This window comes from Ascaphus truei, chromosome 9 (assembly GCF_040206685.1).
Source record: "Ascaphus truei isolate aAscTru1 chromosome 9, aAscTru1.hap1, whole genome shotgun sequence".
NCBI classification, from domain to species: Eukaryota; Metazoa; Chordata; class Amphibia; order Anura; family Ascaphidae; genus Ascaphus; species Ascaphus truei.
In genome coordinates this window covers 49,304,344-49,322,595 of record NC_134491.1, presented here as the reverse complement: position 1 = coordinate 49,322,595, position 18,252 = coordinate 49,304,344, and the positions used below count along the sequence as shown (strand labels likewise).

General features: G+C 49.9%; 1 protein-coding gene across 1 annotated transcript; it reads right to left on the bottom strand.

The window, feature by feature from the left end:
• Window positions 1–367: 367 nt before the first annotated feature.
• On the bottom strand, window positions 368–16,707 carry LGALS3 (galectin 3). Its single transcript, XM_075614747.1, has 6 exons — window positions 16,557–16,707; window positions 8,478–8,501; window positions 5,110–5,658; window positions 3,612–3,700; window positions 1,798–1,963; window positions 368–670 (listed from the first exon to the last, which is right to left on the bottom strand). Exons 2-6 carry the CDS (start codon window positions 8,496–8,498, stop codon window positions 515–517), a joined length of 981 nt encoding a protein of 326 aa, XP_075470862.1. The 5' UTR covers window positions 8,499–8,501; window positions 16,557–16,707; the 3' UTR covers window positions 368–514.
• Window positions 16,708–18,252: the final 1,545 nt, after the last annotated feature.

Here is an 18,252-nt window from a genome sequence, read left to right as displayed (position 1 = left end):
TGAAATATTCCATTTGCAGCTGTGATTTCAAAGCTCAACGCTTAGGCGAAAGCATCTTATCTCAATATTTGTGCCGATCTAGTCAACATTCGTGCAGCCGCTGGTACACTGCAGCCGGACATATGCGGTATGCCCAACGGGTGAAGCAACCATTGTTTGGAATCAGCTGCTTGTGAGAAGGGGGCAGGGCTATCGCGGGTCCCTCCGCTTAAACCACGCCCCCTCCCACTCCCGCCCCTCTCTGGCTCCCGCTCCCTACAGACCGCATATCGCGGTCTGTGTCTGTCAGCGCCCCGCCTGTCTGCAGTGCTGGTGCGCTGACGGAGGGAGCGGGGCCTTAGCCTTATGTTCACCGTGAGCACATTGCAACTGCACAAAAAGGGTTTTAATGTTTGCAAATCGAGTAATAAAAATGGTACAAAAATGTGTGGTCACATTTACAGAATACGAGAGCCAAGATCAGTCAGACTATATACTTCTGAATATTTTGCTTGAACTTGCCTTTTCAAAATAATCACACCATTACTACAGTAACGTTAGAAATGGTCACGTCGCCGCTGAAACTCAGGCCTTTGATCTCGCTTAAGTCTTTCACGCGGTGATTGAACTGGAACAGGTTCTCATTGTTCACACCCACTTTATAACCGTTTGGTTCACAAAGAATTTGCATCTGGAAGAAAAGAAGAAAAAAAAAATCTAAATAATATGACTACAATATTTCCGTGGTACATCAGTTTCTCCGTTCAGTCTGAAGACGGCTGTGTAATGCCGCCAGGTTCCACGGTAATGTGGTTTAGGAGCAAGACTTGGGTTGGTTTAGTTTTCTTTGAAATAACATTTATTTTTCATTGAAGCAAATCGCTGGTCAAACAAGGATATTTACCTTTGGCGTAGGAGTCGCTATGAAACGCACAATTCGGTTTTGTAATAAATCTTAACATGGCCTTTATATTGTATTTTTTTTTTTTTTTTTTAAGGGCCCCTTTAACCATCAATCTGATCATAGTTTGAATGTCACCGGCAGCCACCACAAAAAAATAACTGAAACTGGGTCCACTGGAGCGGAACCTTATTATTTTTAGTTCTTGGGACTCCCTGGTTCCAGAGAAACTTACCGATTTAGTTACCAGAGTTTCCTCTGGACTTAAACAGCCGACCAATTGGCTTTCAGGACAGTAAGAGGTCAGCCGGGGCCAGCGTGCTATTGGTGCCACTGGACCGAGTCCTGCGCTCTTTCCCCGCAACAATTAAACTGATTGCCACGGGAGAGCGCAGGGCCTCTGCAACTCTCTTACCTGCTCCTTGGCAATGTTATGCTGCAGTGTCCATCATGGCATCGCGTTGCCATGACAACGGAGCATCCCGTTGTTGTGACAACGGGACGCCCTGTGGCGCCGCATTGCCACGATGTCCCGTTGTCATGGCAACGCGTCACCATTTGACATCGCGAAGGAGAAGGCAAGAGGCCCTGCACCAGTTCCCCGCCACCGGGCCCCACAATGTTACCAACCGGCCCCGGGTCTGCCATATTGCTTACTCTGGAGGGAGTCTGCATTGGCAATTACACCGGTATCTTCGTGGAGCCAATCCACAGAGCTAAAAATGATGTCGCTGTGCTCCGGAAACCTCCACGGGCTCCAAGATGCAGCCAAGGATGGATGTCCAAAATACATGAAAAAAATAAAGTAGGCAGGATTTCTACTTTCATGGCAAGTAGTAAAATGAACAGGTGATTGATGCCATTTCCAGCAACAAAGTTACGTGTGTGTGTCTTTGTGTGTGTGTGTCTTTGTGTACCTTAAAGGCCTGGCCGGCCTCAAACGGAAAGTTGGGAGTTTGCCTTTCTTCTGCCCCCCACTGCTCTCGTATCATTGAATTGCGCACGACGATTTTGGTCCAGTCTTCAAACCGTGGGTTAATGTGCAGGGCGATATCTCGCCCTTTCTTCAAATCAATGACAAATCTGCAGAGGGAAAAAATAAAAAAGTTCATATTTTGATGCTTTGGAAAACATAAGTTACAAACTCTGCTACAGTGACCGCCTATAGTGACCGCGACGCGTGACGTCACCCGCTGCGGCGACCCGGGCATTGATTGGTTCAGAGGCTGTCACATGAGGTGACAGCCCCTGAAAAATCAAATATTCCCGGCTTCCGAAAATCGTGTCGCCGTCGCCCAGGGGCGGCCAACTTCAGTCCTCAAGAGCCACCAACAAGTCAGGTTTTAAGGATATGCCTGTCTTCGACTGAGCCATTGATTGAGCCATCTGTGCTGAAGTGGCTGGTCTTTGACTGAGCCACCTGTGCTGAAGCAGGGACATCCTTAAAACCTGTACTGTTGGTGGCCCTTGAGGACTGGAGTTGCCCACCCCTGCATTAGCCCTTTTTTTGTGTAAATTCTTTCTTTATAAGCCACATTTTTATAACATTAAACATATAAGATTTCCACTCTGCAGTCTGTAGTCAGCAATACTCAGATATTGTATAATATATAGCATAGTGAGTTATATAGTAGAATACCAGATATACAATAACATTATCTGACAGCATTAATAATAAATACAGTCACAAGACAAACAAAACGAACAAAAATATTTTAACTAAACAAAAGAAAAACAAGTCAAAACAATAATTAGTAGTCCAAATGATCCTTATTATTAGCCTCACTATGTATGTATGTCTTTATTTGTATAACGCCATTAATGTACATAGTGCTTCACAGAAGTAATAGTTACAATCACATAAATAATAAGATATAAATAACACATAATAAGATATAAATAAAACAAAGGGAAGAAGCGCTTCAGACTTAAAAGTAACATTTAGGAAAAGGAGTCCCTGCTCCAAAGAGCTTACAGTTTAATTGGTTGGTAGGAAGAACGTACAGAGACAGTAGGAGGGTGTGCTGGTAAGTGCGTCTGCAGGGGGCCAAGCTTTATGTATGAGGCTTATAGTATCAGCCACGGAGCTACTCGTATGCTTCCTTAAGCAGGCGGGTTTTAAAGGGGGATAGATGGCACATGTTTTCACTTTCAAATCCTCTCACAGTGTTCTACTACCAGTGAAATATGACCATATGACCATATGAATAGCACTGTGGATATTCTGAACACATGATACATAAAGCTTGGCCCCCTGCAGACGCACTTACCAGAACTCCCTCCTACTATCTCTGTACGTTCTCCCTACCTACCAATTAGACTGTAAGCTCCTCGGGGCAGGGACTCCTCTTCCTTAATGTTACTTTTATGTCTGAAGCACTTATTCCCATGATCTGTTATTTATATTATCTGTTGTTTATTTGATTACCGCGTGTATTACTGCTGTGAAGCGCTATGTACATTAATGGCACTATATAAATAAAGACATACAATACAATACATGGCAGCCCAAGGCGTTCACATTGTAATCTTGTATCAGTGGTTATGTTTGATAGTTGTGTTTGATAGCTGTTCCATCTTCATAACCTCCCATATTCTGGACTCTCACTTGCATTATCCCTTTTAAGTGAATGGGCGGCAATATAGATTATAGAAAATAGACCACTGTGAATATGGGCCATACTCATGAAGATGTTTAGTATTAATAAACATGATCACGTTATTCGTTTACCTCTTTGGCTTTCTGTTAACTGCGCCTTGAATTGTAATTAAGAGACGGGGCAGAAGTCCGCACGGCAGGGGAATGTCACACGGCACCTTCTGCAAGACAAAGAACCAGGGAAATATTCAATACAATCCACACAATGATACATAACTAGCTAAGTTGCTGACCGATCAGCGAAGATTTGACTCAACACTAAATGCTGTCAGTGCAGCAGAAGAGGACCAAAGATGCAAAGTTCTGTGGGGAAGATCATGTGACCAGGCAATCACTAGATACAATTGGTGCACTGGCTAGGGAGATGGTAGGGCTCAAAAAGGGGGGTGCCAGAGCCTGTTTCAGAAGAGGAAGGGGATGTGACTTTGTAAATGGTTGCAATCAAAAATAAAAAGGCTTGTTACATTAGAATACATTCAAAATGGCATTCAGAGTTGTTCTCTGTTGTTTTTTTTTTTTAAATACTACAAGTATTTTCTCATAGTACAGAACAGCAGCTTTAAAGGCAAACACGGAACCATAAAATGGCCCCCATTTTATAAACGGTTAGTTTTCAGTATAAGCATATTTAACGATAATGCATCTGGGAAAGCAACTTTGATGAATTAATTTTTTTTAAAGTACCAAATACTATCGTAACCAACCCATTGGGGGTCAAAAAGGCTAATAACACGATACTTTGCCGGGATTGTTACCAGCGAATGCGTCAACGACCCAAACAGCCCCCAATTTATTTCGCTGACCTTGCAGCACACCAAATAACATGTCCATTTCCTAAAATTACAGGCATGTCACTCACTGATTTTCCATGTGTTTTACCAATTTGGAAATAGTCTGTTCAGTCCCGAACTCACTGTAGCAAGTGAGCATTGACAGGCAGTTTGACTCAATCCCATATACCAAGCAAGGGGAAGCTTCTTATTTGCTTAAGAGTTCATTAGGGACAACATAGAAATTAAAAAAAAGGGGGGGGGGAAGGTACTGAGGAAACACTGTGGGATGGGAACAATGGAGAAATAGGTGGGACTAGAATGGCAAATGGGATAGTACTAGGTATAGGTAAATAACATTGAGTTTATCAAGGGATAGATGAGGTGTGACTACTCACAGTGGCTGCAAGGTTCAAAGAGGAAGTGTGTACCTGTGCAAGCAGGAACTACACAAAATAGCAGGGAAAGGAGAGTGCAGCCCAACTCACAGAGGAGCAAAGGGGAGTTGCCAAGGCAACAGGCTCAGAAGGCAGTTACATGTGTAACAACATATACAAAGGAGTGACAGCAGTCACATAACAGGGAGAATCAAAAAGCGTCAGGAACATAGTCTCACTGATTTTTTTAGAACAATCCTTCACGCAAACGCCACCTTGAGTCCAATGATAAAATTCAGGACTTTCCGTTAATACCAATGGTGCAGATATTTTGCCCAGAATTGCACTATTTCCTCTCAAATCAGCTTCAAGTTCTTTGCACCATGGATTTAGCTGTACTGCCATATACTTTGATCTACTTACCAGGGGGCCAGTGGGCAGAGGAAGTGTAGGTCCAGATGGAGTAGTCACTGCTGGTTTTCCAGGTTCTGGCCCTCCTGGAGTGGGTGCACCGGGTGCAGCAGGGAATTGCTGTCCAGGAAACCCTGGGATTTGCTGGCCTGGCCCAGGGAACCCTGGGAATGGTTGACCTGGTCCAGGAAACCCTGGGAATGGTTGACCTGGTCCAGGGAACCCTGGGAATTGCTGCTGGCCCGGACCAGGAGCACCTGGGTACTGCGGCTGTCCAGGAGCACCTGGGTACTGCGGCTGTCCAGGAGCACCTGGGTACTGCGGCTGGCCTGGAGCACCTGGGTACTGCGGCTGGCCTGGAGCACCTGGGTACTGCGGCTGGCCTGGAGCACCTGGGTACTGCGGCTGGCCTGGAGCACCTGGGTACTGTGGCTGGCCTGGAGCACCTGGGTACTGTGGCTGGCCAGCTGCGGGGTTCTGGGGTCCCCAAGGAGATGGGAAGCCATGGGACTGCTGCTGCTGAGTGTTTGCACCGCCAGGACCACTTAAGGCATCGTTCAGCTAAGGAAAGAAAACAGGAGATACAATGATAAATCTGTCTTCTAGTAACAATGTTAGATATGGTTTTACCAAGCAATGCCAAGCTATAAGACGCCTTATAATGGGCCATAAAGTAGGGTTGCCAGGCGCCCCCGTATATACGGGATCGGCCACTTTTCACCTCCTTGTCCCTGAAATCTGTCGGGATGTTTAAATGTAACAAAAATAGAATGATCCGAAGACCATCCGCCCCTGCCAAAAACTGAAACTCGCCAGCAAAAAGTATAAAAAAAACTTTTATTAAACTGCCTAAAACGGATACTGATCCACAAACAAGAGAGAGACCTCCTCCCACGCGTTTCAAGCAACAACTGCTACTTCTCAAGGAGTGTACCTCCGTAATAGGCAGATTACAACTCCATTTATGCTCCTGTTATATTCTACATTATTATGGATTAGGCCATTTTTGCTGCAAGTATGTCCTTTAGAGCTTACAGATGGACTCTCGGGATGTTTAAATGTCCCGTATTTTTGGGGGGCAGGAGAAGGCGGGGGATGGGGGCTGCAGCAGAGCTGGGGAGGACAATGACGGCAGAGGGCAGGGGCGGAGCTCACCCCTGCGGAGCTTGGTAGGGCCCGGTACGTGGAGTGCGCGAGCCCCTTACCTTCTCCGGAGACGGCATCTCCTCCTGCTACCACGGGTCGCCTTGATGACGCAACGTCACATGACGTGCAGGGTCTCTTGACCACCCTTGTGTCAGGTGACGTTGCGTCGCGTGGTGGCAGGAGAAGATGCCGGCTCCTAAAGGCCCCGCGCTGTCCCCCGGCAATCACAGTTTAACTGTTATGGTGGTTTCAATTTAACCGCCACAACATTTAAACGGAACGGAAGTTGGGCCGAGGGAAGAGGGAGGGGCCCGGTGCAGTCGCCATGAAGCTGGTCGTGATCGCACCAGCGGTCCAACTCAGAAGTTAATTACAACTTCCGGTGTTTGGCACCAGGACTGGTTCCGCTCCACACTACGGGTAAGACAGAGGGCTGAGAGATGGAGGGGAGGGGAGAGTATGTGACGGAGGGGGGGAGGAGGGCTGACAGATGCAGGGGAGAGTATGTGAGGGAGGGGTGTGTGGGAGGGGCAGGAGGGCTGAGAGATGGAGGGAAGAGTATGTGTGGGGGAGGAGGGCTGAGAGATGGAGGGAAGAGTATGTGACAGAGGGGGAGAGGAGGGCTGACAGATGCATGGGAGAGTATGTGAGGGACGGGTGTGTGGGAGGGGCAGGAGGGCTGAGAGATGCAGGGGAGAGAATGTGAGAGGTGGTGGGGGAGAGTATGTGAGAGGGGGTGGGGGAGAGTATGTGAGGGAGGAGAGAATATGTGAGGGGGAAGGAGGTCTGAGAGATGGAGGGGAGAGTATGTGACTGGGAGTGGGGGGAAGGGCTGAGAGATGGAGGGGAGAGTATGTGAGGGGGAGTGGGGGGAAGGGCTGGGAGATGGAGGGGAGAGTATGTGCGGGGGAGAGGGGAGAAGGGCTGAGAGATGGAGGGGAGAGTATGTGAGGGGGAGTGGGGGGAAGCGCTGGGAGATGGAGGGGAGAGTATATGAGGGGGAGAGGGGGGAAGGGCTGAGAGATGGAGGGGAGAGTATATGAGGGGGAGAGGGGGGAAGGGCTGGGAGATGGAGGGGAGAGTATATGAGGGGGAGGGGGGGGAAGGGCTGAGAGATGGAGGGGAGAGTATGTGAGGGGGAGAGGGGGGAAGGGCTGAGAGATGGAGGGGGAGAGGGGGGAAGGACTGAGAGATGGAGGGGAGAGTATGTGAGGGGGAGGGGGGGTGCACATCCCTTTTCCTTATACTACGCCAACTACAGCAACGCAGAGGAGCTCACAAGGGGGAGAGAGAGGTTGTCGCTGGACAGAGTGGTATCGCGCGCGTCTTCCAGTGTCCCGTACCCTCCCATAAGGTCCGGCATATGGCTTAGCGCTGCATAGTAACCGTGGCACTGTAGACCTTACACATTACACCGCAGGCGTATGCCCTTATACACAGTCCTTAAAATAAATAAATACGTGAAGCCAACCCTGGGAAATGCCTCAATCCTAAAATGTTTGATATAAATGTCTTTTGAATAAAACATTGTAACACGCTGAAACTATATTTCGATTTGTACTTCTATCTAAATTCCACCTCCCATGCCCGGTGGGCTGAGTATCTTGGGGTATATCAGATTATATTAGCACTGGCCAACAGACCTGGAGATTTGTGTTCAAACAAACATTTGAATATTACTCTTACTAATGTACAATGTTGTGTAGCAGTGGTTTAAAAGAGTGATGCTCAATGCCAGTCCTCAAGAAACCCCTCACCCCCTAACAACAGGTCAGGTTTTAAAAGATATTTCAGCATCAGCACAGGTGGCTCAATCAGTCCCTGCTTCAGCACAGGTTGCTCAATCAGTCCCTGCTTCAGCACAAGTGGCTCAATCAGTTTGTGCTTCAGCTTTTCGACCGAGCCACCTGTGCTGAAGCAGGGACTGATTGAGCCACCTGTGCTGAAGCAGGGATATCCTTTAAACATGACCTGTTGAGTGGTTCTTGGCCAATCTTGAGGACTGGAGTTGAGACCAACCGTGTCTACAATACAGAACAGAACACACACACAAAACTGCTATGGATTTTGGCATTATGGTATGGTAGGCTTGTTACCGAATTTGTATATACAGCACCCCCCCCCCCCCTCCCTCCTACTCCCCTCCTACTCCCCTCCCCCCCCCCCCCCCCAAGAAAAATGATGCTCCTGGCAGGTAAACAACAAAGTTAATCAAACCCATTTTTCACACTTACATTGAAACCGTCATCCGCCATTTCCTGGGGGAAAATAAATAAGAAGTTTAGCCGCCTGCAAACATATAGAAACCGTGAGTTTAACATCACACAGAAGAACATTTACCTGGCTACGAGCGATGTGCGCGCAATATAACGCGTTACACTGGCTTTAACGAGGAAACAGAAATCTATGCAGCCGCGGCAGCGACGGGGGAGCAGTTTCGTGGCGTCACAGGCGTTTCCGCGACTCGAGCCTGTGCCAGCTCTGCGACAGACGTACGCTGGTACGGCGTGAAACATCTAACGGTAGGAGGGGGTGTCGGTGCGCAGTGTTAGGCGCAGGCCCCGGCTGCAGTGGCAGCGGTGTATGCCAAGACACAGGTGCTCAATTCCACTCCAAAGCGCCCCCAACAGGCAGGGTTACCATCACTCCGGGCTTGACCACGGCTTTGGGCCACGTAACTCCGGGCTATGGGGTTTCCCGGAAAAACTCTGGGCGGCGGAAGAATCTACCCATGCAAATCCCATCAAAGGGCGTCGCCATGACAACCGGACGCTACGTGACGCCTCGGCACCATAAGACTTTGAGTTGTCATGGCAACGCGCGCCATTTGACGTCGCAGAGCTATGCTGACTGGACCTTGCAGGGGGAGATGCTGCTGCAGGTCAGAGAAATAAATATATAACTAAAATAAACAAATGTTAAAAATGTCATTGCAAAAAGTCTCTGGGTTAGCCTTCAATAGGGTGGCAAACCTGCCAACAGGTCAGGTTTAAAGGATATCCCAGCTTCAGCACAAGTGGCTCAATCAGTCCCTGCTTCAGCTAAGGTGGCTCAATCAGAGGCTCAATAGACCGAGTCTCTGATTGCTGGGATATCCTGAAAACCTGACCTGTTAAGGGGGGGTGAGGACTGGAGTTGAGCACCCTTATGCTAAGAGATAATGGGGAAAGGCAGGATTGTAGGCCTGTGAGTGTGCCTGTGAGCATGCCTGTGAGTGTGCCTGTGAGCGTGCCTGTGAGTGTGAGTGTTCCTGTGCGCATGCCTGTGAGTGTGAGCGTGCCTGTGCGCGTGCCTGTGCGCGTGCGTGTGCCTGTGCGCGTGCCTGTGAGCGTGCCTGTGAGCATGCCTGTGAGCGTGCCTGTGAGTGTGCGCGTGCCTGTGCGCGTGCCTGTGCGAGTGCCTGTGAGTGTGCCTGTGAGCATGCCTGTGAGCGTGCCTGTGAGTGTGCTCACAAGTGATACATGTATTTGCGGTTAGAAGGCACACACACTAATCCGATCACAACATGTCAGCGTCCGGTTACATATGATATCCAAGTACATAAACGAGCGCTCATTTCGCTTGCTAAAATCAGCGCAATATTAAACTGTATATATGCCATAGTATGGAAAATGCCAGGCGGATCCGGTCAGGGATTATGTTGAACTGCGCCCCACTTCCTGTCACTACCAGAGGCAGCAGTTTATATTAACAAAAATAAAAATAAATGCAAACATGTTATCACGTATACATACTCAGCCAGCCGGTGCCGGTGCCGGTGCCTGTGCATGTACACGGTTAGCTTATGTGGGTATAGTGACTCATTCTAGAAGTCGCTCAGCCTGGGGGCAAAGAGCTTCCCTCACCGCGCACAGACAGATCTAAAGACTGAACACGTCTGTCTGCTCGAAAACAGGCAGCACTTCACAAATAAAGTATCACCCAAATCATGTCACGCTTTGCGTTCTTGTTCATCATAGCATATTATATCAGCATCTCACGTGGCAGTCGCCACTCATTGCTGCGCTTAGCAGCGCAGAGAAAAAAGGCTCACGTATGATGTCATTATTCTTTATAACAAGTAGAGTTAAACCGGTTCAAATATATTTGAATTCACAATAAAATGACTCCACTGGAAGATATTGCTGCCCATTGTTGGGAGCCGGACCGGATACCAAAAATGCAAATAATTGGACCGTCCCGGACAGTTATTTGCATGAATGGGTACAGTGTCTGACACGTGTGATTTGTTGCGTGCCAATTCCAGCACAAATCACTAATGCGTGTTCCCAAACACAAAGGGATGCATTCAATTAAAAAAATGTTTGTATTTGTGTTGCCAGCAAATAACAGATTGCATATAAATAAGGCAGGAAGCTTTTGTGGGTCTTAGATGGTATTTGTAAAGCGATTGTTACAGAACATTCCGCTGGTGCATTGTTCTAATCACACCCACATCTATTATCAATGCTGATCACAAGGGGATTAATGCTACTGTACAGCCTCAGGCAACCCCGGTCTTACAGGGAAGTCCCAGGTTAAATCTGACCTGTTCCTCACCTCTCCGGTGAAGGAGCTAAGGCAGGGCTGCTCAACTTCAGTCCTCAAGACCCCCCAACAGGGCAGGTTTTAAGGATATCCCCACTTCAGCACAGGTGGCACAGTCGAAGACTGAGCCACTGATTGAGCCACCTGTGCTGAAGCAGGGATATCCTGAAAACCTGACCCGTTGGTGGCCCTTGAGGACTGGCGTTGAGCGTCCCTGCATTAGATTGTTGGTTTAAGACGCTTTCCTCATTGCCAGAGCAATGAGTTTGGGATTGACGCCTCCTGGGTAACCCCTTCTCTGCCAGGAGAGCATGACATGCATTGTACAGCAGGCCGCAGTAGCAGAGAATACATGAATATATATGATCCCTATAGGGGAAAGGCTTTGGGTAAGTGTATAAAGCACTGCTATTGTATTATAGTGCAGCATGTTTATGAAGGAGGCATTATTCTGCGGGGACAAAAACGTGTGTGTAATGAAAATGTCAAATTATTAAGCATTTTAATAAACCTGACACAGAGATTAATGTTAGTTGCAAAGTGTCTTAAATAGCTGTGAATTGTCCTAATCATGGACCCAGCCATACACACACCTGCTCTCACCAACACATCCTTGCCACCTCTTTCCCTGCTAATGGTGTTAACCCATCTAATTTAATACTGACCAACCTTAAAACTCACATCCCAAAAGAAGTATCCCATAGCCTGGATTCATGGCTGCTATCCACACTCAGTCACTCCTACCAACCATTGTGGCCAATCACTGCCACCTACTGCACTTATTCCCTCACTTGCGGTCTCTGAAAGTCTCCCAACATATCACTTAGTCTCCCAACATATCACTTGGAATACCTTTTAGTGTAACTAAAACGGTCCACCTTTGGGTGTTAGGCAAAATACAAAGGGGGTGTGACCAAGAAGACATTCCAGAATGGTGTAGATTTACTAAAATGTGAAATATCCTGTGTCTGACAAAGAATAGATATTTGTAACAGATGCGATTATACGAATCAAACAATGGCACATATTTCATGTTTATGAGAATGCATATGCGAGATATCCATCTGTCGCTCAAACTTAGGAGTAAGCCAGTCAACAATAGTCCCGTTATATGCGGCCAATTCACCTGAACATATTGATATGAAATAGGAGTTATTCCAAGTATAATAGGAATAGAGATATTGAACATGTTATATGTCCCAGCAACTTTTTAAAATATAAAAGGAAGTTTTCTTTCTTAAGTCATAAAAATGCCACTGGCTGCTTGATATGGGGGGGTGGGGAGGTTTGGCGGGGAGCGGGGGGGGCAAAGGCGGGTGTTAAGGACACACACAGAAGGGGGGTTATGCCATGTTTGAATGAAATCAGATTTTAACCAAGGGAATGTCTTATGTCAGACAACTGAAATCTCATATCTTCCCACTCAACAACTGGAGAGAACCCAAATATATAGTGATGTTAGGGACTTCGGTCTGCATGTATAGTTATTCTTGTATTCTGTACTATTGTTGCATATTACATCTAAAAATGTAATAAGTATGTCTTGGGCTCTCATTGTTGCACACTTTGTAGGCCACAAGCTACTTTTTCGGACACACTTTGCTACAATAGAGTTGTGTGTGTGTGTGTTAAGTGCATGTTTTTCTAAGTAAAACAGGAACTCCTCCCACAGGAGGCAGGAAACGGTGCACAGCCATAAAAAAGCGGAGGACGGCTTCAGAGGGTGACTAAAAAGACTTTATTGTAGCAGAGTATACAGCTGACGGATCCTCTGACGCGTTTCAGCCCTCAGGCCTGTGGGAGGAGTTCCTGTCTTGCTTCACTCTCCGGATTGCACGCCGGGTTGCTGTGTGTTACTCCTGATTACGTCATCACCGCCGGTCATGTGACCGCCCCATGCGACGCCACAGTTGCTAGAGGGTTGGCGGTGCCACGATCAACAGAAGGATCAATGAGGCTCGGCATCGCAAACTTCAAAACCGTGAGTCCCTCTAACTCAACATCATTTGTGCTCATAGCAGAGCCAGTTGCTGGGAGAGACTTTACATCATTTATTTGGAAGTTTTGCCGTGACCTACTTTATATTCTAATAACTATCTACACTCAGTGACTATTTGCTTCTGGAGCACGTGGTGGGTTAACCCTTGTTTACCCGTGTTTCACAGTGTTTTTCTAAGTAAGCAGGGACCAAAGACTCTGCACATGAATTTGTGACATCCCTTTGGTGGGGGCAGCGAAGGAAAGATATATAGTAACGGAATGAGGGGAGAGGTTGGTCATTTGAGGGACGTCGCAGAGGTGAAAAGTGAGTCAGCGAGATAGCTGTGTGCCTTAACCCGTGTCACATATACAGGTTACGCACTCACAGGTGTGCCTTAACCCGTGTCACATATACAGGTCATGCGCTCACAGGTGTGCCTTAACCCGTGTCACATATACAGGTCACGCACTCACAGGTGTGCCTTAACCCGTGTCACATATACAGGTCACGCGCTCACAGGTGTGCCTTAACCCATGTCACATATACAGGTCACGCACTCACAGGTGTGCCATTCATGACAGTGTGCTTTAAATAAACCCATTCAGGAGCTTCATACCGAGCATTTATAGATAAAAGCGCTCTCCTCTGAGTTGTACAAGTGGCCCTGGTCCAGTGGCTGCAGGGGGACCAGTGGCTGCAGGGGGTCCTGTGGCTGCCGGGGGCCCAGTGGCTGCAGGGGGCCCAGTGGCTGCAGGGGGTCCAGTGGCTGCAGGGGGCCCAGTGGCTGCAGGGGGCCCAGTGGCTGCAGGGGGTCCTGTGGCTGCCGGTGGCCCAGTGGCTGCAGGGGGCCCAGTGGCTGCAGGGGGTCCAGTGGCTGCAGGGGGCCCAGTGGCTGCAGGGGGCCCAGTGGCTGCAGGGGGCCCAGTGGCTGCAGGGGGTCCAGTGGCTGCAGGGGGCCCAGTGGCTGCAGGGGGTCCTGTGGCTGCAGCGGGCCCAGTGGCTGCAGGGGGTCCTGTGGCTGCCGGTGGCCCAGTGGCTGCCGGTGGCCCAGTGGCTGCAGGGGGTCCAGTGGCTGCAGAGGGCCGGCTGGCATTGGAAGTTGGGTCCGACCTCTGGCTGGGCCTAGCTTCCAGCACACACCGGCATGGCAGCAGACAGATTTCCCGGGGCCTAGGACTAGAGTTATGACCGCCCCTCCCCCCCCCTGTGTCGGCGGTATTGCGAGCCCCCTCCCCCATTTCACACCTCGCGAGCCCCCTCTATTTCCCACCCTCTTCCCATGTATTTCTCTCCCCTCTGTCTCACTCCCTCTCTCCTCTCACTCTACCCCCTCCATCAATTACCCCACTCTCACTCAATCCCTCCCCCCCACCTCGCATGTATTTCTCTCCCCTCCGTCTCACTCGCTCTTTTTCTCACTCCCCCCTCCATCAATTACCCCACTCTCACTCAATCCCCCCTCACACAATCCCTCCCACAAATGTAACCCCCCCCCCCCCAAATGCATTTTAAAAAATAACAAATAAATACAAACTTACCCTGGGGATGGTCTCAGGCCTCTGCTTCCCCGGCTCTCCCCCCAACTTCTTTGCCGACTGCTGGTCCTTTAGTTACCTTCGGGCCCCAGCTCTCCCCCAGCCGCGGGCCTCCCTCACTGACTGGCCTACACGATCTTCTGACACTGGCGCGCGCCGGGCCTCTCTCATGCAGGTGTGCGCCGGAAACTGAGCCCAGCTTGCTTCCGGCGCGCGCCAGCATCAGAAGCTCGGCGTGGCAGTCAGTGAGGGAGGCCCGCAGCTGGGGGAGAGCTGGGGCCCGACAGCAACGACAGGACCGACAGCCGGGCCCCCTGCAGCCACCTGGCCCGGGACGCTTGTCCCGGCTCTCCCCCCAGGTTGGCGGCCCAGCACACCGGCATGAGAGAGAGGCCCGGTGGTAACTCTAGTCCTGGGACCTGGGAAAACCCGTCAGCGGCCCTGACTCTCCTCATTTCCCTAAGTATATATGTTTCCAGTCGGGATGTGCCCTTACATGCAGCAAACCCACGGACGTATACCTTCACAAACACTCCTCTATACAACACCCAGAGAGATACCTGTGACCACACCCGAGAGGCCTGGGAAATTAGCCGACGGGAAGAGGAGTTAGTGGTAACAGGGACACTGTGCCGAGTTTGGGAACTCCTGCGAAAGTTTCACACATCTGTTCCCAACCGCGCCACATCAAACCGCATTAAGGCTCTCATGTGTGCTGCAGCTGATCCGGCTATCATTCAGCAACGGTGGCAAGCCAGCACCGAAAAGTAACCCGCTGCCCTCGGAAAATTAACTTCTTCACTGCCAGAGGGATTTCACTGCCCACTGTAGCAACACTTTGTTTGCAAACACCATTGGCAGGGCCGATATTAACCTGTTCCATGCCAAGGTGGTTAAAGCAGCAGTCCCTCTCCTGTGCACTTTTATTTTTTTCAATTGATGTATTTGACATAATTTGAGCCAGGGGGTCTTCCAGAGATTAACCGTGCTATTTGTAGCTACGGAGACCCCGCCTCAGGTTCCTGTGATACTTAGGTTTGTCTGCTCCCTCTGGGGATATATAAAGGATCCCCAAATTCAACATTATCGTACGGGTGACGTTGCAGCTTCCCAGTTGAGGATAACGGCAATCTTTGAAATGCCAGGAACACCAAAGACCAATCCTATTAGCATCTTAGGAACTTGGGGTCCCCAAAGCTAAAGAATAGCGTGGTTCAGCTTCAGAGGATCCCCCTCCCCCTGGTCTAATTATGCAATTAAAATCGATAGGTAAAATGCGTGGGATTCATGCTCTCAACAGATGTGGTCGCCAGTTAGAAAGTGAATGGGTTGACAGTAGTTTTGCCCCATGGGGCTCTCGGGTGCATCCTGGATGGAGGAGGGGGGGTGTCCATAGTCCATAGTAGGTTATAAATAGCTCAGGTAGTGATCACAGTTCCGGAAAAACCAGGAGGGCGTCAGATAATTGGAGACCCTGATCAGAAGCTGCGATGCACACGTGTCCAGGACAGTAAGGGAAGGTCTTCTACAAGAAGGGAGAGATACCCTGGCCCGGGGGTGGGCAACTCCAGTCCTCAAGGGCCACCAACAGGCTAGATTTTAAGGATATCCCTGCTTCAGCACAGGTGACTCACTGAGCCACCTGTGCTGAAGCAGGGATATATTCCCAATACCTGGCCTGTTGGTGGCCCTTGAGGACTGTAGTTGACCACCCCTGCCCTAGTCCACCTGCACCAAAGGCCGGTGTTGCTCCTGATGAGCGCACCCCAACACAAGCCTGTCCCCTGGTCGTTGGAGGCCGGGGGAATCGGCTGCCGGCTGCTACTGCTCAATAAAATACTTTGTGCGTTGATATGAGCCCCTGTGTTGGCGCAGAGATCACGCAACCCAGCCTGAACCGTGAATAGTACCGGTACGGGCGCCAAAATAGCCCACTAGCTGTGGCTACATTTGGAGATTGTTAGTGTGGCTCTCCTGGGTAATCGGGGGGGGGGGGGGGTGCCCACAATTGCAATCTACGCAACACCAACCAAACTTTTTCCACGTGCACAAAACTGCGTTACCCGATTTCCCTCAATAAAAAAAAGTGCGATATTAATAATAAATAATAAGAAAGGGGGACGCCTCCGCCAAGCGATAAACACTACAAAAAAAACCAGTTTAAACATTCGAGACAACAAGACATTCAGACGCAGGAGCGATGGGTGACATGGAAATGCTCCTACTCGCTATACTTAGGGAAAGGGAGAAGGAAGAGAGAGAATACTTACGGGGGAATGGGGACAGGCGCCACAAGAGAGAAGGAGCTGGTCTGCAGAAAGGTAGCCCTAGAATGTCAGCTGATAACAAGGCTGCTTTGATAGCTGGCACTGGGCAGCACACACACCCATCCGTGTCACACCTACAGCAACTCACTCTGCAGAACCTGATCAGCAACCCACGCCCCTACTGTCAAATGGCAGACATTGGATGAGCCCGAAAGCTGCTCCCCTCACATTCTTCTAATGGGAGGAAAGGAGGTTTTAAGGTTGCTGTTTTTTAACCTCTTGACTGCCAGGGAGGCTTATATCTCATACATTGCCCTAAGGCTGAGGTTCTCAAATCCAGTCCTCAAGACACCCCCTCAGCAGGTCAGGTTTACAGGATATCCCTGCTTCAGCACAGGTGGCACAATCAGTGGCTCCCTCTTTGACTGCGCCACCTGTGCTGAAGCAGGGATATCCTGTAAACCTGACCTGCTGGGGTATTGTATTGTATCTCTTTATTTATATAGCGCCATTAATGTACACAGCGCTTCACAGTAGGAATACACGGAGTAATCAAATAAATAACAGATAATATAAATAACAGATCATGGGAATAAGTGCTTCAGACATAAAAGTAACATTAAGGAAGAGGAGTCCCTGCCCCGAGGAGCTTACAATCTAATTGGTTGGTAGGGAGAACGTACAGAGACAGCAGGAGGGAGTTCTGGTAAGTGCGTCTGCAGGAGCCAAGCTTTATGTGTCATGTGTCCAGTATAATCCACAGTGCTATTCATATGCTTCAGGACAGGAGCTGAGCTCCCTTCCCCAGGCTCCTTCCAGTCAAGAAGTGGACTATGAAACCTCTGACGCGTTCACTGCAGCGCATCACAGAGTGACACTGCAGCGCGTCACAGAGTGACACTGCGCCGCGTCACAGAGTGACACTGCGCCGCGTCACAGAGTGACACTGCGCCGCGTCACAGAATGACACTGCGCCGCGTCACAGAGTGACACTGCAGCGCATCACAGAGTGACACTGCGCCGCATCACAGAGTGACACTGCAGCGCATCACAGAGTGACATTGCTCCGCATCACAGAGTGACACTGCGCCGCGTCACAGAGTGACACTGCGCCGCGTCACAGGGTGACACTGCGCCGCGTCACAGAGTGACACTGCGCCGCGTCACAGAGTGACACTGCAGCGCGTCACAGGGTGACACTGAAGCGCGTCACAGAGTGACACTGCGCCGCGTCACAGAGTGACACTGCGCCGCGTCACAGGGTGACACTGCGCCGCGTCACAGAGTGACACTGCGCCGCGTCACAGGGTGACACTGCGCCGCGTCACAGGGTGACACTGCGCCGCGTCACAGGGTGACACTGCGCCGCATCACAGAGTGACACTGCGCCGCATCACAGGGTGACACTGCGCCGCATCACAGGGTGACACTGCGCCGCATCACAGGGTGACACTGTGCCGCATCACAGGGTGACACTGCGCCGCATCACAGGGTGACACTGAGCCGCATCACAGGGTGACACTGCGCCGCATCACAGGGTGACATTGCGCCGCATCACAGAGTGACACTGCGCCGCATCACAGGGTGACATTGCGCCGCATCACAGGGTGACACTGCTCCGCGTCACAGGGTGACACTGTGCCGCGTCACAGGGTGACACTGCGCCAGCCTAGGGGGACCCTCCGAAGCTTCTACGTAA

Bases quoted from the DNA above. Each gene is read 5' to 3' on its own strand.
- LGALS3 (XM_075614747.1), bottom strand. From the start codon at position 8,498: ATGGCGGATGACGGTTTCAAT. The intron at 5,659-8,477 runs GTAAGTGTGAAA...TTCTTTCCTTAG, and splicing joins TGGCGGATGACGGTTTCAAT to CTGAACGATGCCTTAAGTGG. The intron at 671-1,797 runs GTACACAAAGAC...CTTTTCTTCCAG, and splicing joins AGGCCGGCCAGGCCTTTAAG to ATGCAAATTCTTTGTGAACC.